At 41.6% G+C, this 24,394-nt stretch overlaps 1 protein-coding gene across 3 annotated transcripts in view; it reads right to left on the bottom strand.

Annotated features, from left to right (window-relative positions):
* Positions 1–17,199, bottom strand: part of MAP2K4 (mitogen-activated protein kinase kinase 4) — a 105,688-nt gene extending 88,489 nt beyond the window's left edge. For 2 of the 3 annotated variants that reach the window (XR_009530409.1, XM_060082085.1), the window contains exon 1: positions 17,077–17,199. Coding sequence is in view for 2 of the 3 variants with exons in the window: in XM_060082085.1 (XP_059938068.1) it covers positions 17,077–17,191 (115 nt within the window). In the remaining variant the exon portion in view is untranslated. Of the gene's footprint in view, positions 1–6,566; positions 6,600–17,076 lie in introns of all 3 variants that reach the window. The other variant, XM_060082086.1, reaches the window with a different exon arrangement.
* Positions 17,200–24,394: the final 7,195 nt, after the last annotated feature.

Below are 24,394 nucleotides of genomic sequence, written 5' to 3' on the forward strand. Positions count from 1 at the left end.
ACCTAATGAGAAAATCAACACCAACATGGCAGGTCCAAGTTTCTTCTAGAACATCTTTTCATCTGGACACTTGTATCTGGATTTTGAAAGCACTCATAAAATCATGCAGTAAGAATTCAAGTATTTACTATACCTTGTTTGAAAACCATCACCCTAAATTTATAAGCTAAATTGAAAACCACTTTGATTAACTGGAGAGTTAGTTGGGAATAATTTCTGGAAACTTCTCACAAAAGTTTTGTCAAATATCCTTTCATTGCTCATAGTAAAGTTCAACTGGCAAATAAAAGGAAACTTTCTGCAATGGGGGAGAATCACTAATTTTTTTCTCATTCAAAAACACCACACAGTAAGCTTCTCCAAATGATTTTTAAGGTGCAACAGATACTTGAAACCTTCCTTCCTTTAGCAACAAAACCAATTTTCAGGAAGAATTAATGTTCCCACCACTTCCAAGATCAAAGATAATTAGGTAGCATTCCCCTTGGAACGGTATATGGTATAAAGGGGATGCATGAACCTTGACTCTGCCTATACAATGATTCTTGGGCTTCAATTAGTATAAAAGCTGTTGGAAAGCTTGGGCTTTCCCCTGGCAGTTCATCATCGTCCACAGACAGTGATGAATGTACTAGACGCTCAGTCCTAGGGGCTTACGGCAAACCCTACAATAGTCTCATTTTGTAACTAAGTTCAGCGTGTATATAGATTTAAATAAACCATGTTACCCTCCAGTAGTAGCAAATGCAGTCATTCTGTTTCTTAGGATTGCTGAAAAACTTAGGTGAGCTTAATAAATTCCAAACAATAAAATTTTAGTCATTGGGTATAGATTTTTGTTACATAAAATGGGAAATTAGAAGTTTAATTAGTTGAATGTTCTAAGCTCTTAGTTTTAAACACGGGACAGCTTGACCCTCCCTCCACTCCTTCCTTTCCGTGGTTTTCTATACTCCACCTCCAGTAAAGTCAAATACTCTCTTTTTTTTTTTTTTGCTGTACGCGGGCCTCTCACTGCTGTGGCCTCTCCCGTTGCGGAGCACAGGCTCCGGACACACAGGCTCCGCGGCCATGGCTCGCGGGCCCAGCCGCTCCGCGGCATGTGGGATCCTCCGGGATCGGGGCACGAACCCGTGTCCCCTGCATCGGCAGGCGGACTCTCAACCACTGCACCACCAGGGAGGCCCCAAATACTCTCTTGAGTGAAACATCATCTTTTACAGAACTTATCAGGTCAGTAAACTTATTTATGACTTCCTCAGACTTCTGGAAAGATTCACAAAACATCCTTCCTCCTCTTTACTGTTTCATTTTTATTATTACCAACTTAAAAACAATTCGGGGTACTTATTTAAAAAGAATAGTTTCACAATGAAATGAAAATCTGTCATTAGGATACCTCCATTTTCCCCCCAAATACTTCGGTGTGCAGGGTTACCAAAAGCGATCAATACCTGTAATCTAATTTCTATTAGTGACTTCAAGGATAACAGTCAGCTCTGCAACATGTAATTTTCTAAATAAAGATCCTGTTGCTATGTAAACATTCTCAAGTAAAACAATTTTTTAAAGCCATTAAATCTTTTTAGAGCTATCAAAAGTAAAAAAGGCAAAGCTACGGAAACTCAACACTACCAAAACTTGTCTTTAGCACTCAAAAACTCTACAGCCATGGGCGGAAAATGCACTGCAGTAAGGCGGGAAAAGAAGGCTAAAAGTGCCCTTGTACGAAAACTAAATTATTAAGAGTATTTGCCAAATTCCTAACTACTCTCACTTTAATTGGCAAAGGATTCTACTAGGCATTTTCTGAGGAAAATCCCCGTGCCCTGGGATCTTTAATGGGTCACAATTCTCATACAAGCAAAAAGTCAAAATGCCGATACACTAAGGTAAATTTGACATTTACAAAACCATATCTCAAAAACTGTTTCTAGGCAAGTCTCCTGCCCCCCTCCCCCCAAAAAATTGGTTTTATAAAGCAAAGCAAATCATATTCTAAAGAACTATGTTTTCAAGTTAGCTCATTAAAGCCACTGAGATATGATCATTCAAACTGAGTCATAAATCACATAAACATATTTACAAGTACAAAATCATTATCTACAAATGGTAAATGATGAACTAATCAACCTTCTAAATGTAGGAGCTCTACATGGGAAAAAAACATTTTCCCCTGATGTAGTCTTACATACAGACCTTAGAAAAATTCAATAATCTAACAGTGTTAAAGAAATATAACACTGTTGGCTCAAATAACAATTTTATATTAAATATATATTATCTTATATATACTTAGAAAACCCAAAAGCAAATAAATGCAGAAACTATAATTGATTAAAAAAAAGATCATGAGGTGCAAAGTGGATTTTTATTGAATTTCTATAAAAATCTGGTTCCAAAATTAAATATGCACTCACACTATTTGTCTGTGTGTGTGTTAAAAACCTACACACACATCACCAATAAAACGCCACTAACTCGTAACAGGCAATTGTAATAAACTGATTGGAACAGTAATGTAACAATACAAAAAATAAAAACTATGTTTAAGTCAAACAATGGGGGAAAATTAATCCTTCAGAGCTTCCATTAGTCATCAGAATCATCTTAAAATAAGTCTCTTTGGTTTATGATGGAGAATTGAGCATTTGAAGCAGACTCAAACATGGTGGACTTCTAACAATATGGACTTCTGTGTTCTTTGTACTCTATCCCCTCCTACAACTACGGTATGCTATGTAATTATTTTTAATGAATTAAACTGTAGTTTTTCTGAAAATTCTGAAACACCCTTAAAATAAAACTGGAGATTCTGGCACTAGAGTATGCCCTAATAGTTAAGAAAACATTGCTTTGGTGATTTCAAGCCCTTTATTTTTAAAGAAATGAGTGGCTACTTTTAACATACAGTTAATGGCTATATTCCAGAGCAAACTGGAAGACTGATTTTCTGCAAACATTACCAAATTGCACTTATAACTTTTAAGACATGCAAATCATAGGACCAGCTTGGGAAAAAGTGTTAATATATGTAAGCAACTGAAAACTAACCCTAAAATATAGGAACCAAGAGTTCAAAAATAAATGCTGTGACCTCAGAGCTGGCCCTCCGTACCATCATTCCAGCTTCAACCCTCCCCCACTTCCTCAAGGCTTCCACTGAGGTCCGAGCCAGCACAGACAGCTCTGCTTGACTCCAAAGCAGGACAGGCCATTGTTGGATCTCTGAGCCGTGGTCTCCAATCAGGAAAGCAGCTATCGTGAGACCCCACAGCAGCCCTCATGTTAGTTCTCTCTCAGGACAGAACAGGGGAAGCAAAGGTGCCCAGTGCATATGCGCTCCTGCACCACCTCATCCTGGGTTCAGCTACTAATCGATCCGCAGCATCAGTAGTCGTATGCTTGCAACCAACGCAGGAACAGCCCTAGTCCACTGCACTAAGAGCCTGCTAAGGGCAGAGACCTCTTCTATTCACTTCTGCCCCAATAATCTCCCTCATGTGACGGTACCTATGTGTCCAACATGTGCTCTGTGAATGAATGTATAAAACTGTATGAATTCCAAAAGCTGGAAAAGTAAGAGAAGGACCTCCCAAAGACAGAGGCAGAAATAAAAGGGGAGATATGAGAAAGCAGTCACAGTGTAAAGAGGTAGTGAAGGCAACCAAAAGTGGACATCAAGCGGGAATACAGTTAGGTTCCGCCACGTGTAATAAAGCAAGCAGCACTGCAAACCTATCATTTCTGTAACAATGGGAGAGGGACAGTACCATTTAGAAAGTCTAAAGGCATTTTTACATCTACCTACAGAGCCATTTATAGTCACTGCATACACAATTTTAAATTTAATAAAATCAATGTTGGGATTCCCTGGTGGCGCAGTGGTTGAGAATCTGCCTGCCAATGAAGGGGACACGGGTTCGAGACCTGGTCTGGGAAGATCCCACATTCCGTGGGGCAACTGGGCCCGTGAGCCACAACTACTGAGCCTGCGTGTCTGGAGCCTGTACTCTGCAACAAGAGAGGCCTCGACAGTGAGAGGCCCGCGCACCGCAATGAAGAGTGGCCCCCGCTCGCCGCAACTAGAGAAAGCCCTCGCACAGAAATGAAGACCCGACACAGCCAAAAATAAATAAATAAAATTTAAAAAATAAAATAAATGTTTCTCTTGTTTTATGTTCACAATACCACTAAGAGAAAAAAAGCAACAGTGCAAATGCAGTTTAAAATTTTTTAAATGTCAGCATTTTTCTTAAATTAGATTTTATGTCAATATGTAAATAAAAATTAAAAAGTATATTAAATATTAACAGAAATATTTAAACAGAAAGCTAAAAACTGTCATAGTAGATGTGTTAAAATTAAAATATAGCATAGGGCTTCCCTGGTGGCGCAGTGGTTGAGAGTCCGCCTGCCGATGCAGGGGACACGGGTTCGTGCCCCGGTCCGGGAAGATCCCACATGCCACAGAGAGGCTGGGCCCGTGAGCCATTGCCGCTGAGCCTGCACATCCAGAGCCTGTGCTCCACAATGGGAGAGGCCACAACAGTGAGAGGTCTGCGTACCGCAAAAAAAATAAATAAATAAAAATAAAAATAAAATAAAATAAAAAATAAATAAAATATAGCATAAAATAGAAGCTGTAACTACATTACATGTAGATATATATCATATATGCAGGTTCACTATGAGCAGGAAATTATATACTATTTTTATTTAAGGTAAGAGAAGGGATGACAGTGATGGACCAATTAAAATTTTTTATCCGAGGATCTAGCTGCCTTACTCTATTGCTCATTATATATTTATATCATGGATAAACCAATCAAGAAATAAATTTTGTTAACTACTTTTCAAAGGAAGTCACAATGTTCAACCAATGGAAATTAAGCATTTTGATTCCATCAGAAAATTTAAAAACAGCAGAAATGTTTTCTCCAGGTTAAACTTTATTTCATTTGACTAATTTACTTAAGAATGATACATATCAGAGGATCTAAAAGGTAACAGCATGGTGACTACAGTTAACAATACAGCATTATATACTTGAAAGTTGCTAGGAGAGTAGATCTTAAAGGTTCTTACTACAAAAAAGAAATACTAATTATGTGAGGTGATGGAGGTGTTAACTAACCCTACTGTGGTAATCATTTCGCAATATGTAAGGGCATCAGATCATCATGCGTACACCTTCAACTTACACAATGTCATGTCAACTACATCTCATAAAGCTGGGGGGAAAAGACAATGATGTACATCAAAAGGCGGTCGTGGGAGTTCCCTGGTGGCCTAGTGGTTAGGATTCCAGGCTCTCACTACCGTGGCCCAGATTCAATCCCTGGTCAGGGAACTGAGATCCCACGAGCCTCGCGGCACAGCAAAAAAAAAAAAAAAAGCAGTCATTATTCTTCCCCACACTATGAGTCAACAAGCAGAAGATGAATGCATTATATTTTGGGATATATTTATGTTAACTGGAAAATAGCCTTCTTGAGTTGGGATTTTTAAAACTGCATTTTATACAAATGACATTTAAGTTTAAAATGCATTTGTTTTGGCTTTATAAATTTTGCTTTCTTATAGAAAACCTATTCTGTAGTATATGAAGACTGGTACTCTAATATACAACCCTAGTCTAAGGCTTCCCTGGTGGCGCAGTGGTTAAGAATCCACCTGCCAATGTTGGGGACACAGGTTTGAGCCCTGGTCCGGGAAGATCCCACATGCCGCGGAGCAACTAAGCCCACGGGCCACAACTACTGAGCCTGTGCTCTAGAGCCCGTGAACCACAACTACTGAAGCCCGCAAGCCACAACTACTGAAGTCCATGCACCTAGCGCCCGTGCTCCGCAACAAGGAAAGCCACTGCAAGGAGAAGCCCGTGCACAGCAACGAAGAGTAGCCCCTGCTCACCGCAACTAGAGAAAGACCGCACGCAGCAACGAAGACCCAATGCAGCCAAAAATAAATAAATTTATTAAAAAACAAACAAACAAAACCCCTGTCTATGTTGGGGGGTGGGGAGGAGGAAGAAAAAAGCTTTGTTTTAAAGAAAAAAATTAAAATTCATTAAATGTATCCTTTAAAATAAATCAATTTTAAAGCATGAGGTCTCAGAATACAGTTATACTGTATACTTTCTGCACTCCAATCTTAAAAGTGAACTTTCCTCAACCTGTGGTTTAAATTATGGCTAAGTCCAAATATCTATGTACGTCTTTCTATATAACTATATACATATGAACAGATGTCTTTCTATACCTGTATACATCTTTCTAAATCTAGTACATCTGTCTATATCTATATACATCTTTCTATACTTACATACATTTCAATACCTACATATATGTTTCTCCTATTTCAATTGCAAGTGAAAGCAAGAATATAACACAGTTGTTTTGTTTTGTTTTGTTTTTTGTATTTGGAAAATGAATGAAAAATGGAAGCTCTTTTAAAGTAAAATTGCCATGGTTGGTTAGTTGAAACAATAGTGGACACATTCCCAATACCAAGATGGATATAAAAAAATTAAGTAGCATAATATCATAAAATTTGTAGCTTACTTTGTGCCTTTTCACAGAAGTTTATCTGAAAGCCTAAAGTAAAAGAGATAAGTTCCAGTTCATTTACTGTAAATCAAACAAACCAAAATTAGAACATGACATAGCATTTTTATAATACATTTAAGAACAGTTCAAATCACATAACCTCCACCATCACAGATAGAACTATAACATACGGGCTTTCTTCAAAAACTCAGCTCTTTCTGACTTAACTGTACTTTATTATACGAAACTGAAATCAAGTTTAAATTATGAGTTATGTTGTCTTTACTGTTAATTTTCACATCTATTCAATAAAAAGAATAGCTATTAGCCCTTGGAAGTTAAGAACAACTTTTAAGACAGTTTTGTCAATTTCTTCAATCTACAAGTTCAGAACACATCACAAGCTATTTTATTAACTCAAGTTACTGACTTGGAATTATTCGATTAACTACTACCCCTGATTCAAAAGCTTTGGTAGTTGATAAATTGTGAAAGCTAAACACACATAGGAACATTCTGCCAGTGAGCTAACCTCAAATGATAAGACAGTGAACTACTAAAGAGGTGCTTAAATTCCTGTGAAGTAGGCCTGAAAAAAGACCATGTCCCTAGAAATGGTACATAGGACTGTAGCAGTTATAGGAAGAAAACCTCTGAATTCTCCTTAGAAACATAAACATATTTTCCAAATTCAATTGGGCCTGGTTATACCTTATGCATATATTTATACAGATGTAATTTTGTAAAATGCACCCAGTAAAGTAAGCTGTTCAAAACAAAAGCCTTTCCAAAATATTCATTTGCCATCATAGTCTATTGGGTGAATTTCTGGTTTTCTCAGTGGTCTACCTATGCTTGTGTTTATTATTGCTTTGGGGAACAAAATGGGGAAAGCAAATTTAGAATGAGTATCACTCAAGTTGTAGTTATATAAATTCAATCAAAACTTGCAGAAAAAAAAAAAGCCAGGACTAAAAAGGATATGTTTAAGTAGTATTTCCCATCCAGCTTTGAAATTCCTAGGATTTTAAGATATAGTACCTATAATGCACAAAACCTGAAAAATGGCTAATGTAGCTACTCTGACATGAAGGTACCTTTGGGACACAAAAGTAAGCCTCTGCATCCTTACTACCTGATGGCAAAGTGGGAGGAAGTGGGAGTGGAGACTTCAAGGGACAGAAGTCCTGGGGGCAAACTTGAGGCAATGCCCTGACACTTGTCTCTCTACTGCTTAGGCTCCATACACGTGCTGCCCGCCTCCTCGCCCCGCCCCGGCCAGACGTGCAGCAGGAACAGACTTCAGAAGGAAACACAAACAAACAAACAAAAAAAAAATGGATTCTGTGGATCTTATAAGCCTAAGCAACTAAACACCAGCCAGCCTCCTACCAGGCAAAATGAGCTGGCACAACTCAGGAGGAAAGGGAGCTGGCAGCTGGCACTATGGAAGCAGCAGTGGAATAGGAAACACGGAGGAGCCTGGCCGCAGCTCAGAAGCCCATCTCCCACCCCCTCCGCTGGAAGAGGGAACAGAAAATTCACCTGGAGACTAGAGAGGAAGCTGGTGAAACACTGAAACAATTTCGAGGGATAGTTACTATTCTCTTTTTAGCTCTAAATAGGCTCAATAGTTGCTACTAGGTAGCAAAAATAAAAGGTGAGCAAAGAGGTGAACTAAATAGCAAGATGAATGGGGAAAGGAGCAAGAAAATAAGTCTGAGAAGTATGTGAAAAAGAATGAATTGGATCTGTATAGTTGTATAAAAATAAGTTAAAGGATAAACGTATAATGAATAGGAAAAAATTTAAGGTATATGTAACTGGGAGTGTTAGAACGTCACCAATTACTCCCCTAACACATCAGAAGTTAAGCCCACTTTTAAATGCTAAAAAATTCTCAAAACTTGAAGTTCTGTCATCAGTACAGAATCCATACATGTAGCTAAAAGGGAAGGGGTGAAATTCTCAAAGCATAACTACAGACTTGCTCTTTTTAGCTAATTATGGATGAAGTGACCAGATGAACAGATTCTAAGGACTCATACCTACATCTATCTCTGCATTATTTCTCACTCAGAAAAGACTTTTTAACTGACAAGCACAGTCTAAAGTAACTGGAACAGATGGCTCACCTTTTCCTTGGAACTCCATGTAATCTTATCAATTAAATCAGATTAAAAGCCATTACCTAAATCTTTCTAGACCTCTAAAAGACTATACAAACACACACACACACACACACACACACACACACACACACACAAACACACACATGGGGGTGGGACGGGGGAGAAACTCTATAGAGAGAGATTATATATATGGAAAAGATCCAGGGGGACTTCCCTGGTGGCACAGTGGTTAAGAATCTGCCTGTCAATGCAGGGGACACGGGTTCGATCCCACATGCTGCGGAGCAACTAAGCAGCTACTGAGCCTGCGCTCTAGAGCCAGCGAGCCTCAACTACTGAGTGCACGTGCTCCAACTACTGAAGCCCGCGCGTCTAGAGCCCATGCTCTGCAACAAGAGAAGCCACCGCAATGAGAAGCCCGCACACCACAACGAAGAGTAGCCCCCGCTCGCTGCAACTAGAGGAAGCCCACGCGCAGCAACCAAGCCCCAACGTAGCCAAAAAAAAAAAAAAAAAAGAACCCGTAAAGGTCAGAGAGTTGGAGCTTACAGTATAGATGTGGGGAAGTACGTGGCCCCAGCCAAGTTTCTTTTCATTAAATCTCAGACCCCCAAGAATAAATATTGAGATGTACAGGGCAAGGTGCTAGTAGGCCTACCAAAGAAATAAAGCTCTGTGGGACTTTTTCCCCTCCTTTTTCTCACCAGGACTCTCCCACCACATTTCCCCCTCATTCTCACCGTCCAATCTCAATCTTGAGAGTCCTTAACTGGCCATAACTGGAAACCTACAATTTACTGTATTTACCAAATAAAGTGAGCTTGCCTGTATCCATTTAAAAGGCTGTTTAGGATGTATATAAGTGTATATTAAAACCAAAGGCAAAGAGTATTTGAGAAAGTAGAAAACAAAATGCGGAATGTCAGACCAGGGTTCTAGTTCCAACTGTGAAACTCAAAAGAGGCATCTTGCTTGAGCCCCAGTTTCCTCATTTATATATAAAATTAAGAATAATATCAAGCAATCTTAGAATTTGAAACAGCGTGTGCACGTGTAATTTTGATTGTCTAGTGGCCCTCATGGGGCACAGCAACCATCCGCACTGCCCTTCGCCTGGGCTGAGGGTATAACGGGGGGAGGGCGGGACAGGGGCGTAAGCAGCTTTCCACCTCCTCAGTAGCGCCTTATAGTTTCCTGGACACCCTGGATTCTGGTAATGCTGAAAAGGAATAATGAACTCCAGTATGAAGCCACACTGATACAAAGAAAACCACAGCTGCCTGCCTTACTGGGTCAGGCCCACAGACCAAGCTCCCAAACCTTCCTCTGCCACAAGCATGAAGAGGCCAGCAGCTTGCCGCCTTCCAACTTCAACCTCAAAATTTTGGCATGCGCCTTCAACTGTAAAGTTACACATAGTATACCATTATGACTCTAACATCTCAGCATTTATCTAAGCTTATCCAAACTTTGTATTTTCATTGTACTTAGAATGAGTTCCACAAGATTTCCTGCTGTGTTACTTCCTTGAGCTTTCCTGACTTCACCTTTCTCAAACTTAAAAGGGACCCACCTTCATTTAGTAATTCCAGGTTATTTGCGTCATCCAGAATACTGGATGCGTCATCATTTGCGTCATCATGATTTTATGAATACTAATCCTTTCCACATTTTAAAAAATTCAGGATCTTGTCAGCTCTCATATGCCAGTTCCATTCCTTCCTGAGGCTGATGGCCACCTAATTCACTCTCCGGCTTGTAACTAAGCACTGTATTACCATCGAGTCCGTTCAAGGAAACCCAGTACACCCGGAGAGAGCAACTCATCAACCATGTGACAGTGGGCAAGCATCTAACCTCTATGAGCCTCAATTTTCCCATCTGTAAAACAGAATAATAATACCGGAAAGTGTTCTGTGATGATTAAATAAGGTAATAAATGCAACACAGAGCCTGGGATAGCACAGGTTAATGTTATCAGACTCATTATTATTCCTGGTCTCTCCCTCAGGTGAGCAACGATTATGGTACCTTCCCTATCAGACCAGCTTAACCCACACAAAATCAGTCCCTCTCCTTTCATTTCCTGTCACCAAGAGAGGTAAAAGCAAAGGATTCCACACTCTGCCTCTCCGTTACAGCCCTTCCTACACCCAGCCTGCTGTCCTGAGGACTTAACTCCGGAGTGGGTACTGTCTCCTGGCAGGAACCTAACCCAGATCTCAGAGACACTGGCAAACACATCAGGAGAGCCATTTAATGTCGCTTATTTTTCAGCAAAGTCAGGCACAGATAGACACATATATAAATATATGTCAGATATACAACAGAGATCTATCTGGCAACCCTTTTCTAGCTTCCCCCTTTTGAAAACTTTGGGTGACTGTTGGTAAGATGAGATATAGTACACCTTGAAAGAGCTGCTGTGGTGTCCACTTCCACCATCCTTCTCCCTGGTGGGGAATGCCATGCTGTTCTTCAAGAATCAAGCCATGCACGATGGGACTGCCAGCTTCTTTGTAAAGGTCCATCTTGAGCTGTGCTAACTACGGGCCAGTGCTCCCTCTCACTGCGCGGCTGTTAAGTCAGGCCAACCTCCTCTCTCCTTGCCCTTGAATCCTTTCTACAGGTTCATGTTAATTCTCAACCTTGCCAAGAGTGTGAAGAGACACATGGAGACTTCCTGGAGTTGGGGGAAAGGGCCAGAAGCTAACCCATGCCCATTAGCAGGACAGTAAGTTGCCCAGATGACAAATTTAGCCAGGATGGCAACGTATGCTATTAACTCTTATGCTAAGTGGGTGCCTTTTCCATACTATGCATAGTGTTGAAAGAGTTCTATTACCTTTCAACATCTAATTAAAGTTTTCTACTTGCCTGTAGATTTGCAATCAAAATGCCCCCAAATTCAAAATGCCAGGGTAAACGCCCCAGCAAGTTCAGAACTCTGCAACACAAAGAAGCATCAGGAAGCCCTGAGGCTCCAAAATCAACCCAAACATGGCTGGATGCATACAGCTTCCACCCCCTGACTGAAACCTAAAATAATCTCTTCCTTCTATTCCTGAATCTGCATCACTTCTGGCAAAGATTCTTCTCTCAGACCTGAATGGCTGAAGTGACTTAAATAGAGCTCGGAGAAACCATGTGAACCTGGGTAGAAGAGTAGAAAGAGCAAAGGCTGCCTGTCACCAGGTGGATTAAAACCCACTTCAACTAGAGCAAATTCCTTAATTTAAACGTCAGTTCCCTAATATATGAAAGGAGACCATGCCCATCTACCCTTAAAGAGCACTTACGAGCATCAAATTAGGTAAAGACAGTGAAAAAAGAGCTGTGTTAACTATTAGTTTCCCTTCTTAATTTTAAATGTGAATTAAACTTCCTCAGGTTGTACCATGTGGGCTGTCTCTATCTCCTAGAGATGCAGACTGACCTGAATTATGTGTGATGGAGTTGATTTTGACCTCCAGACCCCTAAAAATAAGAAAAAACTCTATGGGCCCAAATCAACCCAGCTTCTCAAATTAGTTAACAGAAATTGAATGGAAAAAGAGAAATTTGCAAAAGAAGAAACATGATTCAAAATACAGGGTTCACTAATATCCCATCTTAAACAAGTTTCAACTCACACTCTAATAAGGGACATTAAAAGAAAATGTGAGAAAATCAGTATCCTGAAAGCGTTATATTTTTCTACTTTTTAAATTTTAATACTAGGGTTGCTCTCCTTTTTAAGGAACATACAGAAATGCAATATGTGCTTTGAGGAGGGACCAATCTCCTGACCTGGACTTTATTTATCAGGTTATGTCAAATAAATGGTGAAAGAAATAGTGTGCAACACAGTGGGAAAGGCAAGCAATTCTAGGGTTTGGTACCTTATCCACTGTCAGCACAATTCAGTTCTTTAAACTGGGATAAAGGCACCTCCTATGGTTCTTGAAAACCACAAACTAAATGGTAAAAATAGAAAGACAGTCAAATATAATCACAAATAGGGCATTTCATACTAATTTTTTATATTCAAATATTATTGGGAGAAAAAAGTACACTGATTTTAAATCTTCACTTTTTCTTAACAGGTATGTTTCATTACAGTTGAAAGTTGTGTGTTTTCTTTTATTTTGTAAATATTTTTACTGAGGTATAATTGACATACGTTATATTAGTTTCAGGTGTACAACTTGATTCGCTATTTGTACATATTGTGAAATGATCACCACACAGTAAGTCTAGTTAACATCTGTCACCGCACACAGTTAAATAATCTTTTTCTTGTGATGAGAACTTTTAAGCTCTACTCTCTTAGCAACTTTCAAATATGCAACACAGTGAAATTAACTACAGTTACCATGCTGTACATTATTTTGCACATTTTTTAAAAGTAAAATCAAGCTATCATCTTTTTACTTAAATTGATATTTATAAAATGTTCAGCTGAGGGTAAATGGGTAAGGACTGGACTAGTCCATAACTTTTCTGTTATACATCAATATTTGAGACTCAAAAAGAAAAAAAGAAAAACTACCTACATGAGCACATTAAGAGAATCAGAGGCACTTAAAACATATACTTTATAACCAGTTCCTGTAACAAGTACTTTACAAATGTCTCCATGTTTTTCAGACTCAATTATAGATTCTAACTATTCTACACATTTTTTTTAAACTGACATTTCTCAGCTATCCAAGTAAAGTTTAAGGAAAAGTTTAATTTTTCCCTGCTTTAAGTCTCCTATAATAAATTTAACTTCTTGTGTTCATGAGATTTTTTAAAATCTGCTACATTTTAAGGGTTTAGTAACTAAAGCATTTAAATAGCCATGTCTAATAGCAATCCTTATATGTATAGATATTTTATAATTTTCAAAGCGCTTTCATGTGCATTAATCTAATAATGTGATTCTCACAACAGCCCCATAAGGTATTATCCCTATTTTAACAGATAAGAATCCCAGATGAGTTCAGAAAATGTAGGTAATTTCCCCAAGGTCACAGAGCTTGTACACAGCAGAGCAGTTACGTGAACCCAGGGAGGATAAAGACTCATCAAGAATACTCTGACCAGAAATGCTCAATAATGAAAAATGGAAATAAACAGGGTAGAGTAAAGGGTAGGACCCAGTAATAATGAAGCTAAAGAAACTGTGTGATGGATCATGAGGCGTTAGGGACTCATCTGCTAATAATGAAAGAGACAATTAATTAGACCATTACAAGTAAGAGTATTGGGCTTCCCTGGTGGCGCAGTGGTTGAGAGTCCGCCTGCCGATGCAGGGGACACGGGTTCATGCCCCGGTCCGGGAAGATCCCACATGCCGCGGAGCGGCTGGGCCTGTGAGCCATGGCCGCTGGGCCTGCGCGTCCAGAGCCTGTGCTCCACAACGGGAGAGGCTACAACAGTGAGAGGCCCGCATAGCGCAAAAACAAAACAAAAAACAAACAAATAAGAGTATTGTTGCTATTAACAATGATGATGGCTAACATGTATCAATCACATCCTTACTGTATGTCAGGCCCACACTTTATATGCATTCTCAAAGTTCCTGTAAGGTAAGCATTATTCCTGCTTCCCAACTGAGAAACTCAGGCTTGGAGAGGTTAAGTATCTTGCCCAAGGTCACAAAATTCTTAAGTCCCGATGAGGGGATTCAAATGCAGGACACCAGAGCTCTGGCTTAACTCAAGCATTATGATATTAAAAAACCAAAAAAAATCAATAATTCTCAGCTGAGACCATTCTTGGGCCACAAACCTCAAGCCATGAAAAAATGTGCAGGGTGACCCAGTGCCCAGCACGGTGCTTCTCACACAGAACGACCACCAATGTTTGTTAATATGACATGTATTCCATGCATCCCACAGCTAAACCCTGCTATTGGAAAGAGCTTGGCCATTAAAAGCTCCCAGAGAGACAGTGCTTTGGGGGTGGCAGGTGACCATGCTTGCGGGGGTGGGGGGGAGTGGCATTTACCAAACATCTTCTAAGGACCTGAAGTATGATCTAAAGCCAAAGATCTGATAGGTGAAGTAAGGGAGGCTGGGCTCTAACATCACAAGACAAACAAAAAAGATCCTACACAGCTGCTTAAGCTCAAGCTTTGTAACTTGGATTGTGCGAGAAAACGTCCTGAGAGTTTCAAGTGCTTCTCTTCATTCTGAGTAACTGAGAAAGGTTCAAGAAGATATAACAGGTTCCTGAGTCAATCAAGGCTTAGACACAGTACTGATAAAAGAAAATTCATCAAAAATTCAAAGAGAAGTCTTATGTCCTCCCTCTCCCTTTTAAACTAGGTTCTGCTTATTAGAAAGTTCAGTTTACTGGGTAGCAAAACTCAGGGGTGGGAGAGGAGAATGGAGCGCATCAGAATAATTCCTCAACACGATGACTTTCTCTGAGTCCCTAGAACACTCTAAGCTCTTTCCTACTTTGGAATCTTCACACACACTGTTCCCTCTGCCTAGAACCCTCTTCTTTATCGTAACAGAGTCCTCTTTCCAGACAGGTCTTCTGTGACCATCTTACCAAAGCAGACTGCCCCCTCCCCCATTAACTTCTAACCCAGCTTGTTACCTTCATAACACTTTTCTCAATTAGCAATTTTTTAAATTTATCTGCATATTGTCTTCCCTCCCCAATCCTATCAGGAGGGTAAGCTCCATCAGGAATGAGACCGTCTGACTCACTCTTTTCTATATACCCAGCACTAGAGCACTATGTCTGGCACTAGGCAGATGCTCAGTAAACATTTTTGAACAAAAATTAATTTCTACAGCTTTTTCGAACTATCAGCCTCCCTACTCATCCCCTCCCCCCACCCCACCCCCAAAAAAAGTTGCATTTTTATGAGCTTTGTAAGTCACCTGTTGTGGATATGCAATATAATCTTAAATTGTCATTTTGCTGTTTCATTTCAGCACCACCAACAACAACGAGACTGTAGAGCTGGAAGATCAGGAAACCCATCCTGTACTTCATCTGTATATTGTACAACACAGTGGCATCCAATAACTAATTTAATTTGAATTAATTATCTGAGGGCCTGCACAGAAAGTGTCCTCTGAGCTCTGACATCATCCTGTATATATCTATCACTGTTCCTTACGTATATCCCATGGGGAGCGGGACAGGGATATAAAAATGAATAAAATCCCGCCTCTGCTTCATGAATCACCTTCTCATAAACCCGAAATACTCAACAAACGTCAAACCTAACCAGACAGACGGTTAAGATAGACCTCGGAGCCCTTTAGGAAGATTTTAATCAAAGAGTAACCATGGTCACACGGACCACGAAGGGTACCCCAACTGACGCTGCTAATAATTTAACGCAAGCAAGTCTGCAAAAGTTGTCAAGAGATTTCTGAGATTCCCTGTTTTCAAAGATAACATTACTACTCAAAATTCCCCAGTAAACTCAAGGAAACGGTCCCTCACGGGCTGGGGCCTGGTATTTTCACAACAGCCCCTGTCAAGAGCCACATAGAGCTAATAAGCATTCCCACCGGGGAAAGTCATTAATTAGGAGGGCTGCTTCAGATGTGCAGTCCCCGCAGAGAACCACTCTGACCCCTGCCTTTCGATTTCCCGGATCTCTGCATTTCAACCGAGCTCCCTGTTTGTTTTATTTATTTATTTATTTATTTGGTCTGCATGCCAGGCTAACACAGAAACCCCCGGCCTCTCCCAGGCCAAGGGCTGTCTCATCACCTTACAGGTGGCACGGGCCTGAACACCCCCGCCCCACCCGCCCAGCGCGCAGAAACCTGCAGAAGTTTGGAAACCGAGGGTCCAGGAGGACCGCGGAGCCCAGAGGTCAGGCGGCGGCCGGGCCCGGCGGCGCCCGCAGGGAACCAAGATGGCCCTGAGCGGGCCCCACTGCGGCGGCGGCGGCGGGGAGCCGGGCCGGGGCGCCGGGGCGCGGGGCCGAGGGGCGCGGGGCCGGGACGCCGCCGCCGCCGCCGCCGCCGCCGCCCTGGGCGGCCGGGACCCGCGGGGCAGGCCCCGGCCGCCTCCCGCCGCCGCAGCCCGGCCGCGCGTTCCCGGAAAGGCGGGCGGGGCGCGCCAGGTAAGCGGCGGCGGCGGCCGCGGGGGCGGCCGCGGGGGCGGGCCCGGGCCAGGTGGGCCCCCGCGGGCGGCCGGGAGCCCGCCGGGCCGAGCGCGGGCGGAGGCCGCGGCCCGGGCCTGCGCGGCCCGCCGCCCGGAGCCAGGCCAAGCCCGGGGCGGCCGGCTCGGGGCGGGAAGAGGCGAAGGAGGGAGGCGGACCGGCACGGGCGGCTCGGTGGCTTCCTCAGCCGGGTCCGGGGGCGTCCGCGGCCGCGGGGACAGGCCGCGACGACGCCGACGGCCGCGCCGGGGGGCCGGGGTCTCGGCGCCGCTGCCTTCCTTACCCTGCATGCTGCTGACGGCCGGGTGGCCGGGCGCTGGGGACCCCACGGGGCCCGGGGTGCCGCTGCCGCTGCCGCCCCCGGAGCCGCCGCCGCCGCTCGGGCTCGGAGCCGCCATTGTTGGGAGTGAGGAGCCGAGCGGCGCCGCGGCGGCTGCAATGCAGCAAGCTCGGCCTCTCGCACGGCCGAGGGGCGTGGCCAGAGCTCGCTTTGTGCCCGCCCCCGGCACGCCCCCAGCCCGCCCCCGCCCGCGCCTGAAGCGGAGCCGCACCAGATGCTAAGCGGCTGAGCGGCTGAGCGGCTGAGCGGCAGAACTGACCAGGTCGCCGGTGCGGGACCCCAGAGGCCGGCAGAAGTCCTGCACCGGGGCTGCGGGCCGCCACGGGGCCTAGAGCGGTTTGCGGAGTGAGGAGTGTGTGCATTTGGGGTATAAAAGGGTACACAGCTTCTATCATTCCTACAGAGGTGTGTGACCCCAAAAGTTTAAGAAGCCCCTGTTGGAATCTCAGAACCCAAAACCAGAATCGTAAAACTGAAAGGGATCGCAGAGCTCGTGCTTCTTGTCCAGTCTCTGACATGGCACTTCCAGAGGGGACTTGGCTCTACCTGCGGTTCCATCTGGAGCTCCCACTAAGCCTTGCCTAACACCCTGACCCTCTACACTGCCCTGGGAGATCCTAAGGAATGCTACTGAAAGTACCGTCAATGGACCCATCCCAAGAAGACTGAATCAGAATTTACATTTTAATAATATCCCCAGGTAATTTGTATGCACATTAAATTTGAAAAACAGTATCTTAAGCACGCAAGCTCCCTGGCCTCCCGAAATATATTATCTATATCACCGACTTCCCCTAAATACACACTGGATTCTCTCCCCCACCTCTTCTACACCTTATAAGACGAGCCATATAAATTATATAATTTAAATATGAATTATATAAGATGGCAACTTCACAGAACAAAATCAAGTTTCTTCCAGTGCTTGGCACAGAGACTGGTTTTAGGAAGGCAGCAGCTAAAAGAAAAAAAAAAAAAAGGTTCTTTATGAGGCTGGGGGTTTGTGGACCAACAGAAATGTAATTGGAACGGTAAGGTATGGATCTCTGGGCAGAGGTATGTCTCGTCTATATATAGAATGACCAACTATACAATATGCCAAGTAGTCTGAAACATGGAGCTGGATGTTTCCTGCCCTTTGGAAGCACTGAGCAATCTATACCAGGACATTCTTCCACACAGACCTTATCTGTGCTGGAACTTCCTCGGGGCATCTTGGTAATGTCCCCTCCATCAACAGAAGCCTTGCCTTCTTGCTCCGAACCCAACCTCAGCCATCATCTTGACTGCTCCCAGGGGCTAGAGTTAGGGCTTAGGGAAAGTAAACTGGGGAGGCAGTGAAGGCAAACTGAAGGTGAGAGCATGTAGGTGTGCTTAAAAGTGGAGAGCCTCGCATTCCAGCCTGCCAGAACTCTCCTCTGAGGGCCTGGCTGGCAGAGTGACATATCCATTTCCAGGTCATTAGAAACACTGCCAAATTCCCATCTGGGAATCAGTATCCCAGATTGCTCTTCTTGGCCCTGGGGAACCATAAAAGTGGGGTCCCCAGAAAGGAAATATAATCAGAACCTGGAAGGAAAGTGTCCCATCCAGGCTGTTCAGCCCAGAGTACAGGCTAAATACTCAATCTGCGTCTTTGGCATGGTGCTGATGGGAAGAATAGCAACAAATGACAGAGAAAAGGAGGAGCTGAGGCTCCCTAAATGCTCTTCTTGGGAGGTACAGATTGGAAGACAGCTTTCTTTTCTTTGAGGTTTATGTTTTAGTGCCTGGAGGGGTTAATATCAAAAATCAAATGAAATTCTTCTCTCAAAACATCAACACGGGCTTCCCTGGTGGCGCAGTGGTTGAGAGTCCGCCTGCCGATGCAGGGGACACGGGTTCGTGCCCCGGTCCGGGAAGATCCCACATGCCATGGAGCAGCTGGGCCCGTAAGCCATGGCCGCTGAGCCTGCGCATCCAGAGCCTGTGCTCCGCAATGGGAGAGGCCAGAACAGTGAGAGGCCCACGTACCGCAAAAAAAAACAAAAAAAACAAAAAAAACATCAACACAACTTGCCAACAATTAACAAAGATTGATGCAAAAATATAGGGACCCCACCACCACCACCCCCAGGCAATAGTTTTGCACCTCCCTTGGCTTGGCCACTTTAACATCCTGGCAGAAAGCATCAACAGCCTCATAGTTTTTTGGCAAACACACCAAATGTCATCATCAGACTCCAGATGCAGGATTACCAGACACCAAATAGTTCTATCTGAGAAATTTTCTGACACTTTATTCCAGTACCTGCCAGTAGATTTCACAACCAGTTCCTGCTGACTAAATGTCACTGTTGTGTATGCCATCTCATTTCTCACTTAGAGTTCCTTGGGTTTTGGAGTGGTATCAAGAAATGACTTGGAAGACTTCTAGTCTCCCCACCCGCATTAGTACCATAAGTATCCCTCCCCCATTTTTTGATGTGGACAATTGATATACGTACAGTCTTATGTAAAGTGCTACTATTCCCTTTTTCCAATTATACATATTTCTTTAATAGAAACTTATTATTTAATAGAAATCCTAGAGGCAATACTAGAGGTTAGTCAACTATTTAGTAGGAAAAAGTTTTCCAATATTATTTTAGATTATATAGGTTACATTTAAGATTGTTCAAGAAGAGTTTAATCAAGTAAGAAAAACATTGACCTGATACAGTTAAGTGAACTTGAATGAGGAAAATATGTGTAACAAATAAACTTAAAGGAAAACATTCCAACTAGGAAATTCATTCAGGAAAGTTGAATTAAAAGAGTAAATATATTGTGGGATCTAAAATATGAGACAAATGAACTTATTTACAAGACAGAAACAGACTCACAGACATAGAAAAGAAACTTATGGTTACCAAGGGGAAAGGGGGTGGGGGAGGTATAAATTAGGAGTTTGGGATTAGCAGATACAAATGACTGTATATAAAATAGATAAACAACAAGGTCCTACTGTACAGCACAGGGAACTGTATTCAATATCCTGTAATAAATGATAATGGAAAAGAATATGAAAAAGAATATATATATACGTATATATATCTGCATCACGCTGCAGCACGCCAGAAACTAACACAACATTGTAAATCAACTATACTTCAATGAAAAAGAAATTTTTAATTAAAGAAGTACTTTAAGATAAAATGGGACAAAAAGAGTCTAAAGAAAGCAGAAATAAAGGATGCTTTCAGAGAAGAGTAATATGTAACTAATTAGTTTTTTGTTTAATCATGCCTAATGCTGCGCTTGTAATAAAACAGACAGTATACTTGGATTGCTGTTAGTATTGTTAACTAGTGCATAAGAACCAGGGATAAGAACCATCAGGGACTTCCCTGGTGGTGCAGTGGCTAAGAATCCGCCTGCCAATGCAGGGGACACCAGTTGGAGCCCTGGTCTGGGAAGATCCCACATGCCGCGGAGCAACTAAGCCCGTGCACCACAGCTACCGACCCTGCGCTCTAAAGCCCAAGAGCCACAACTACTGAGCCCGCATACCACAACTACTGAAGCCTGCGTGCCTAGAGCCTGTGCTCCACAACAACAGAAGCCACTGCAATGAGAAGCCTGCGCACCACAATGAAGAGTAGCCCCCACTTGCCACAACTAGAGAAAGCCTGCGTGCAGCAACGAAGACCCAACACAGCCAAAAATAAATTAATTAATTAATTAATTAATTTAAAAAAAAAACATCAACTAGGTCTGAGTTTGGGCAAAAACAAGAAAGGATCTTGGCTTGTTCAAATTGATGAAGCTATGAGCTTTTTAATTTTTCTTATGCTAATATTTTTCTTATATATTTGTTTTATGGTTTCTTATAGACTGAATTGTGTCTCCCCTGCAAAAAAAATTTCGTATGTTGAGGTCCTAACCCACAGTACCTCAGAATGTGACTGTATTTGGAGATAAGGCTTTAAAGAGGTAATTAAGGTAAAAGGAGGTCACACTGGGCCCTAATCCAATATGACTGGTGTCCTTTTAAGGAGAACAGGACACACAGAGAGAAGGCTGTGTGAAGACACAGGGAGAAGACGGCCATCTACAAGCCGAGGAGAGAGGCCTGAGAAGAAGGCAACCCTGCTGACACGTTGATCTGGACTTCCAGCTTCCAGGATTGTGAGAAAATACATTTCTCTTGGTTAAGCCTCCCAGTCTGGGGTACTTTGTTATGACAGCCATAACAAACCCATACATGGTTCAAAATAATGAATCGCTTAAAAGAAGTACAGCCTTTTTAGTAATATACTAGTAGCTGGCATAATCCTTGGGGAGCGGAAAAGGCAATTAGGCAAAATATGTTTCAATAACCAGCAAATTCATGTTTATAAGAGCTCCTTGAGAAAAATCCCTAAAGGGGCCTGAAGTTCTTGGCTCTGTCATGTAATGATTTTTCCTTCCCACTGGAGAGGATGGAAATAACAGAGTAAGGCCATTGCTATGAGCAATGTATGACAAGGTCAGAGTGACATCTGTATACCCCCTGCTTAGAGCACCTTTGCTTAGAAATGTAGCTTGCTTGTTCTTCTTGATACAGGTCTCAATGGTTACATTAAGAGGACAGTTTTCACATTCCAAATAAGGCAAAAATAAGCTGCAATTGATTGACGCTGCTGTGAACACTTGTGTACAAGTTTTTGCATAGGTTTTCAAATTTCTTGTGTACACGCCTAAAAGCAGAATTGTTGGATCACACAGTAACTCTGTGTTTAACCATTTGAGGACCTGCCAGACTCTCTTCCAAAGTAACTACACCATTTTACATTTCTACCAGCAGTGTATGAGTGTTCCAGCTTCTCCACATCTTAGGCAAACACATTATGATCTGTCTTTTTTATTAGAGCCACCCTTATGGTAACAGTGTATTTTGAGGCATTTCGTCTATAATAGCCACTGAATTGGACATTGGCAGACATTGTATATTTTATAAACTTAAATTGAAATGTGTTCATTTCAAGAGGAACTACCACAACATGAATTCCTGTGACCACAGATGACTCACTTTTGGTACATCGGTCCATATCAAATCTACCAGTCAGAGCTCAAGGAAACTGTGCCCTTTTCTGAGAGGTACAAACAATTTGTTGGCTTCCTCTAACCATCAGAAATCAGTAACTAAATTCTATTAGTAGTGGATGAAGCATTTTATCAGCAACATAGATGAACGAAAAAATTAATGCTGGACACATTGGAAATTCTCTATTTTTGGAATATTGAAAAAAATTCAATTATTCAACAATAGGAATTAATAATAAAGTTATATGCTATACACAACACAAAAATATTAATGAGCAGGAGAGAAGATGTCACAAGAACAAAAAGTCTGAATTGCGTTTTATAAAAAGATAAAGTGGACACTTAGGAAAAATGCAATTTACCTTATATTAGTCAGATGCTAAGAGCTTCTCTAAGTCTAAATACACCTCTGAAAACTATACCTCATTATACCCCAGAAGTACTTCATGTGTTTGTCTGTAATACATAAATATAAAGATATATTTATTTATATATCTAAAGAACGTATGAACCAATAAATGAGCACCAGCAATGCAATAGAAAAAAAATGAGTAAAAGATAAATATAAATGGCTTCTAAACCAATGATTCCAAATCTCGTTCATAATTATAGTAGTATGCATTTAAATAATAATGGTATATAATATTTTCCTTTAAAAATTGATAAATATATTTTTCTGTTGACATTTCTAACTTATGAACTACCTCAGACACAAGCTCCCATTAGTTCGAAGAAAGGTCGTATTTAAACTCAGTTCATTCATCTAAAGTCATTCTCTCCCTGATCTTGTCTTAGGTCGTAGATAAAGACAGCCTCTGATGGCCCACAAAACAGCCACATTCCAGTACCAATTTATTCTTTTTAATTTATTAATTAATTAATTTATTTATTTTTGGCTGCATTGGGTCTTCCTTGTTGTGTGCAGGCTTCTCAGTGCAGTGGCTTCCCTTGTTGCAGAGCATGGGCTCTAGGCATGGGGGCTTCAGTAGTTGTGGCACACGGACTCAGTAGTTGTGGCATGTGGACTCAGTAGTTGTGGCTCACGGGCTCTAGAGCGCAGGCTCAGTAGTTGTGGCGCACGGGCTTAGTTGCTCCGCGGCATGTGGGATCTTCCCTGACCAGGGCTCGAACTTGTGTCCCCTGCATTGGCAGGCAGATTCTTAACCACAGCGCCACCAGGGAAGTCCCTCCAGTACCAATTTAGAGTTGTAAGACTTTCACATAATACTGCATCAAAATTTAAAATTTGTTATAAAGAACTAAAATTTCAAAAAGAACTAGAATTTTACCATTTCCTATCTGTTTTATTCATCTTTCCTTTCTCCATATAAGTGACTGGGCAACTGGATTTGGAGAAAGTCTTTTGATAATAAACTTTTGGTAGCTTATGAATTGTGAATATTGTAAATGTAATACCTAATGAAAATTATTTAATATGTAGCTAAATTGAGATTGATAGCTGTCCTTTTGTTGTTGCAACAAGCATTCTTTTATGAGTTACAAAGTATTTATTACCATACATTTATATTATTTTAAGCAGTTTCATTTAAAAATTAATCAGAAACACAAATTATTTTTGAAAAGTCTGTTTTATAAAAAGATATGTTTTTTCCTTATTTTACTTACACAAAATGTTTCTTTTCTTCTCTTTATTGAACAGAAAATAAATGTACCGAGTTTCTAATCTCTGCTCTGGTTCTACTTGAATAGCAATTAATTGCGAGATACAGAGATGATGGATCGTGTAAGAATTTACTCAGTGAATATTTATTACTAGATCAATAGAGTAAAATTTTTGATAGTACTTTTTTTACTTAAAAGTCTTTATTGGTTCCCTTTAAGCCTGAAAATAAAGTTTTGTTAAGCTACCCTCCCCATTTCTCTCTGCCTATTCTAACCTGTTCTTGACAGGTGCTACTGTAGAGCTTTCATGCCATTTTTGGTCTATTATGCCTTATTAAATCCAAGCCACATGTGCAGTCAAAGAAAAATGATATTCTTTTTGTCATTTCTAAACTACTCTCTCCTGATGTTACATATATAAGCCATGTTTTAGCAGGGTTTTTTTCCCCTACCATCTCACAAGTCTGTGTGCTAGAATTCGGGAATATATTTTTAGACAGTTTGGTGCAGTTCAGTGGTTTTCAGGAAGCCAAGTTAAGGGATTTCTTTGTTCTTTTCCCTCTCAGCCAGGCTGGAGCAAGGAGACATGATC

This window comes from Mesoplodon densirostris, chromosome 18, assembly GCF_025265405.1.
Source record: "Mesoplodon densirostris isolate mMesDen1 chromosome 18, mMesDen1 primary haplotype, whole genome shotgun sequence".
Classification (NCBI taxonomy): Eukaryota; Metazoa; Chordata; class Mammalia; order Artiodactyla; family Ziphiidae; genus Mesoplodon; species Mesoplodon densirostris.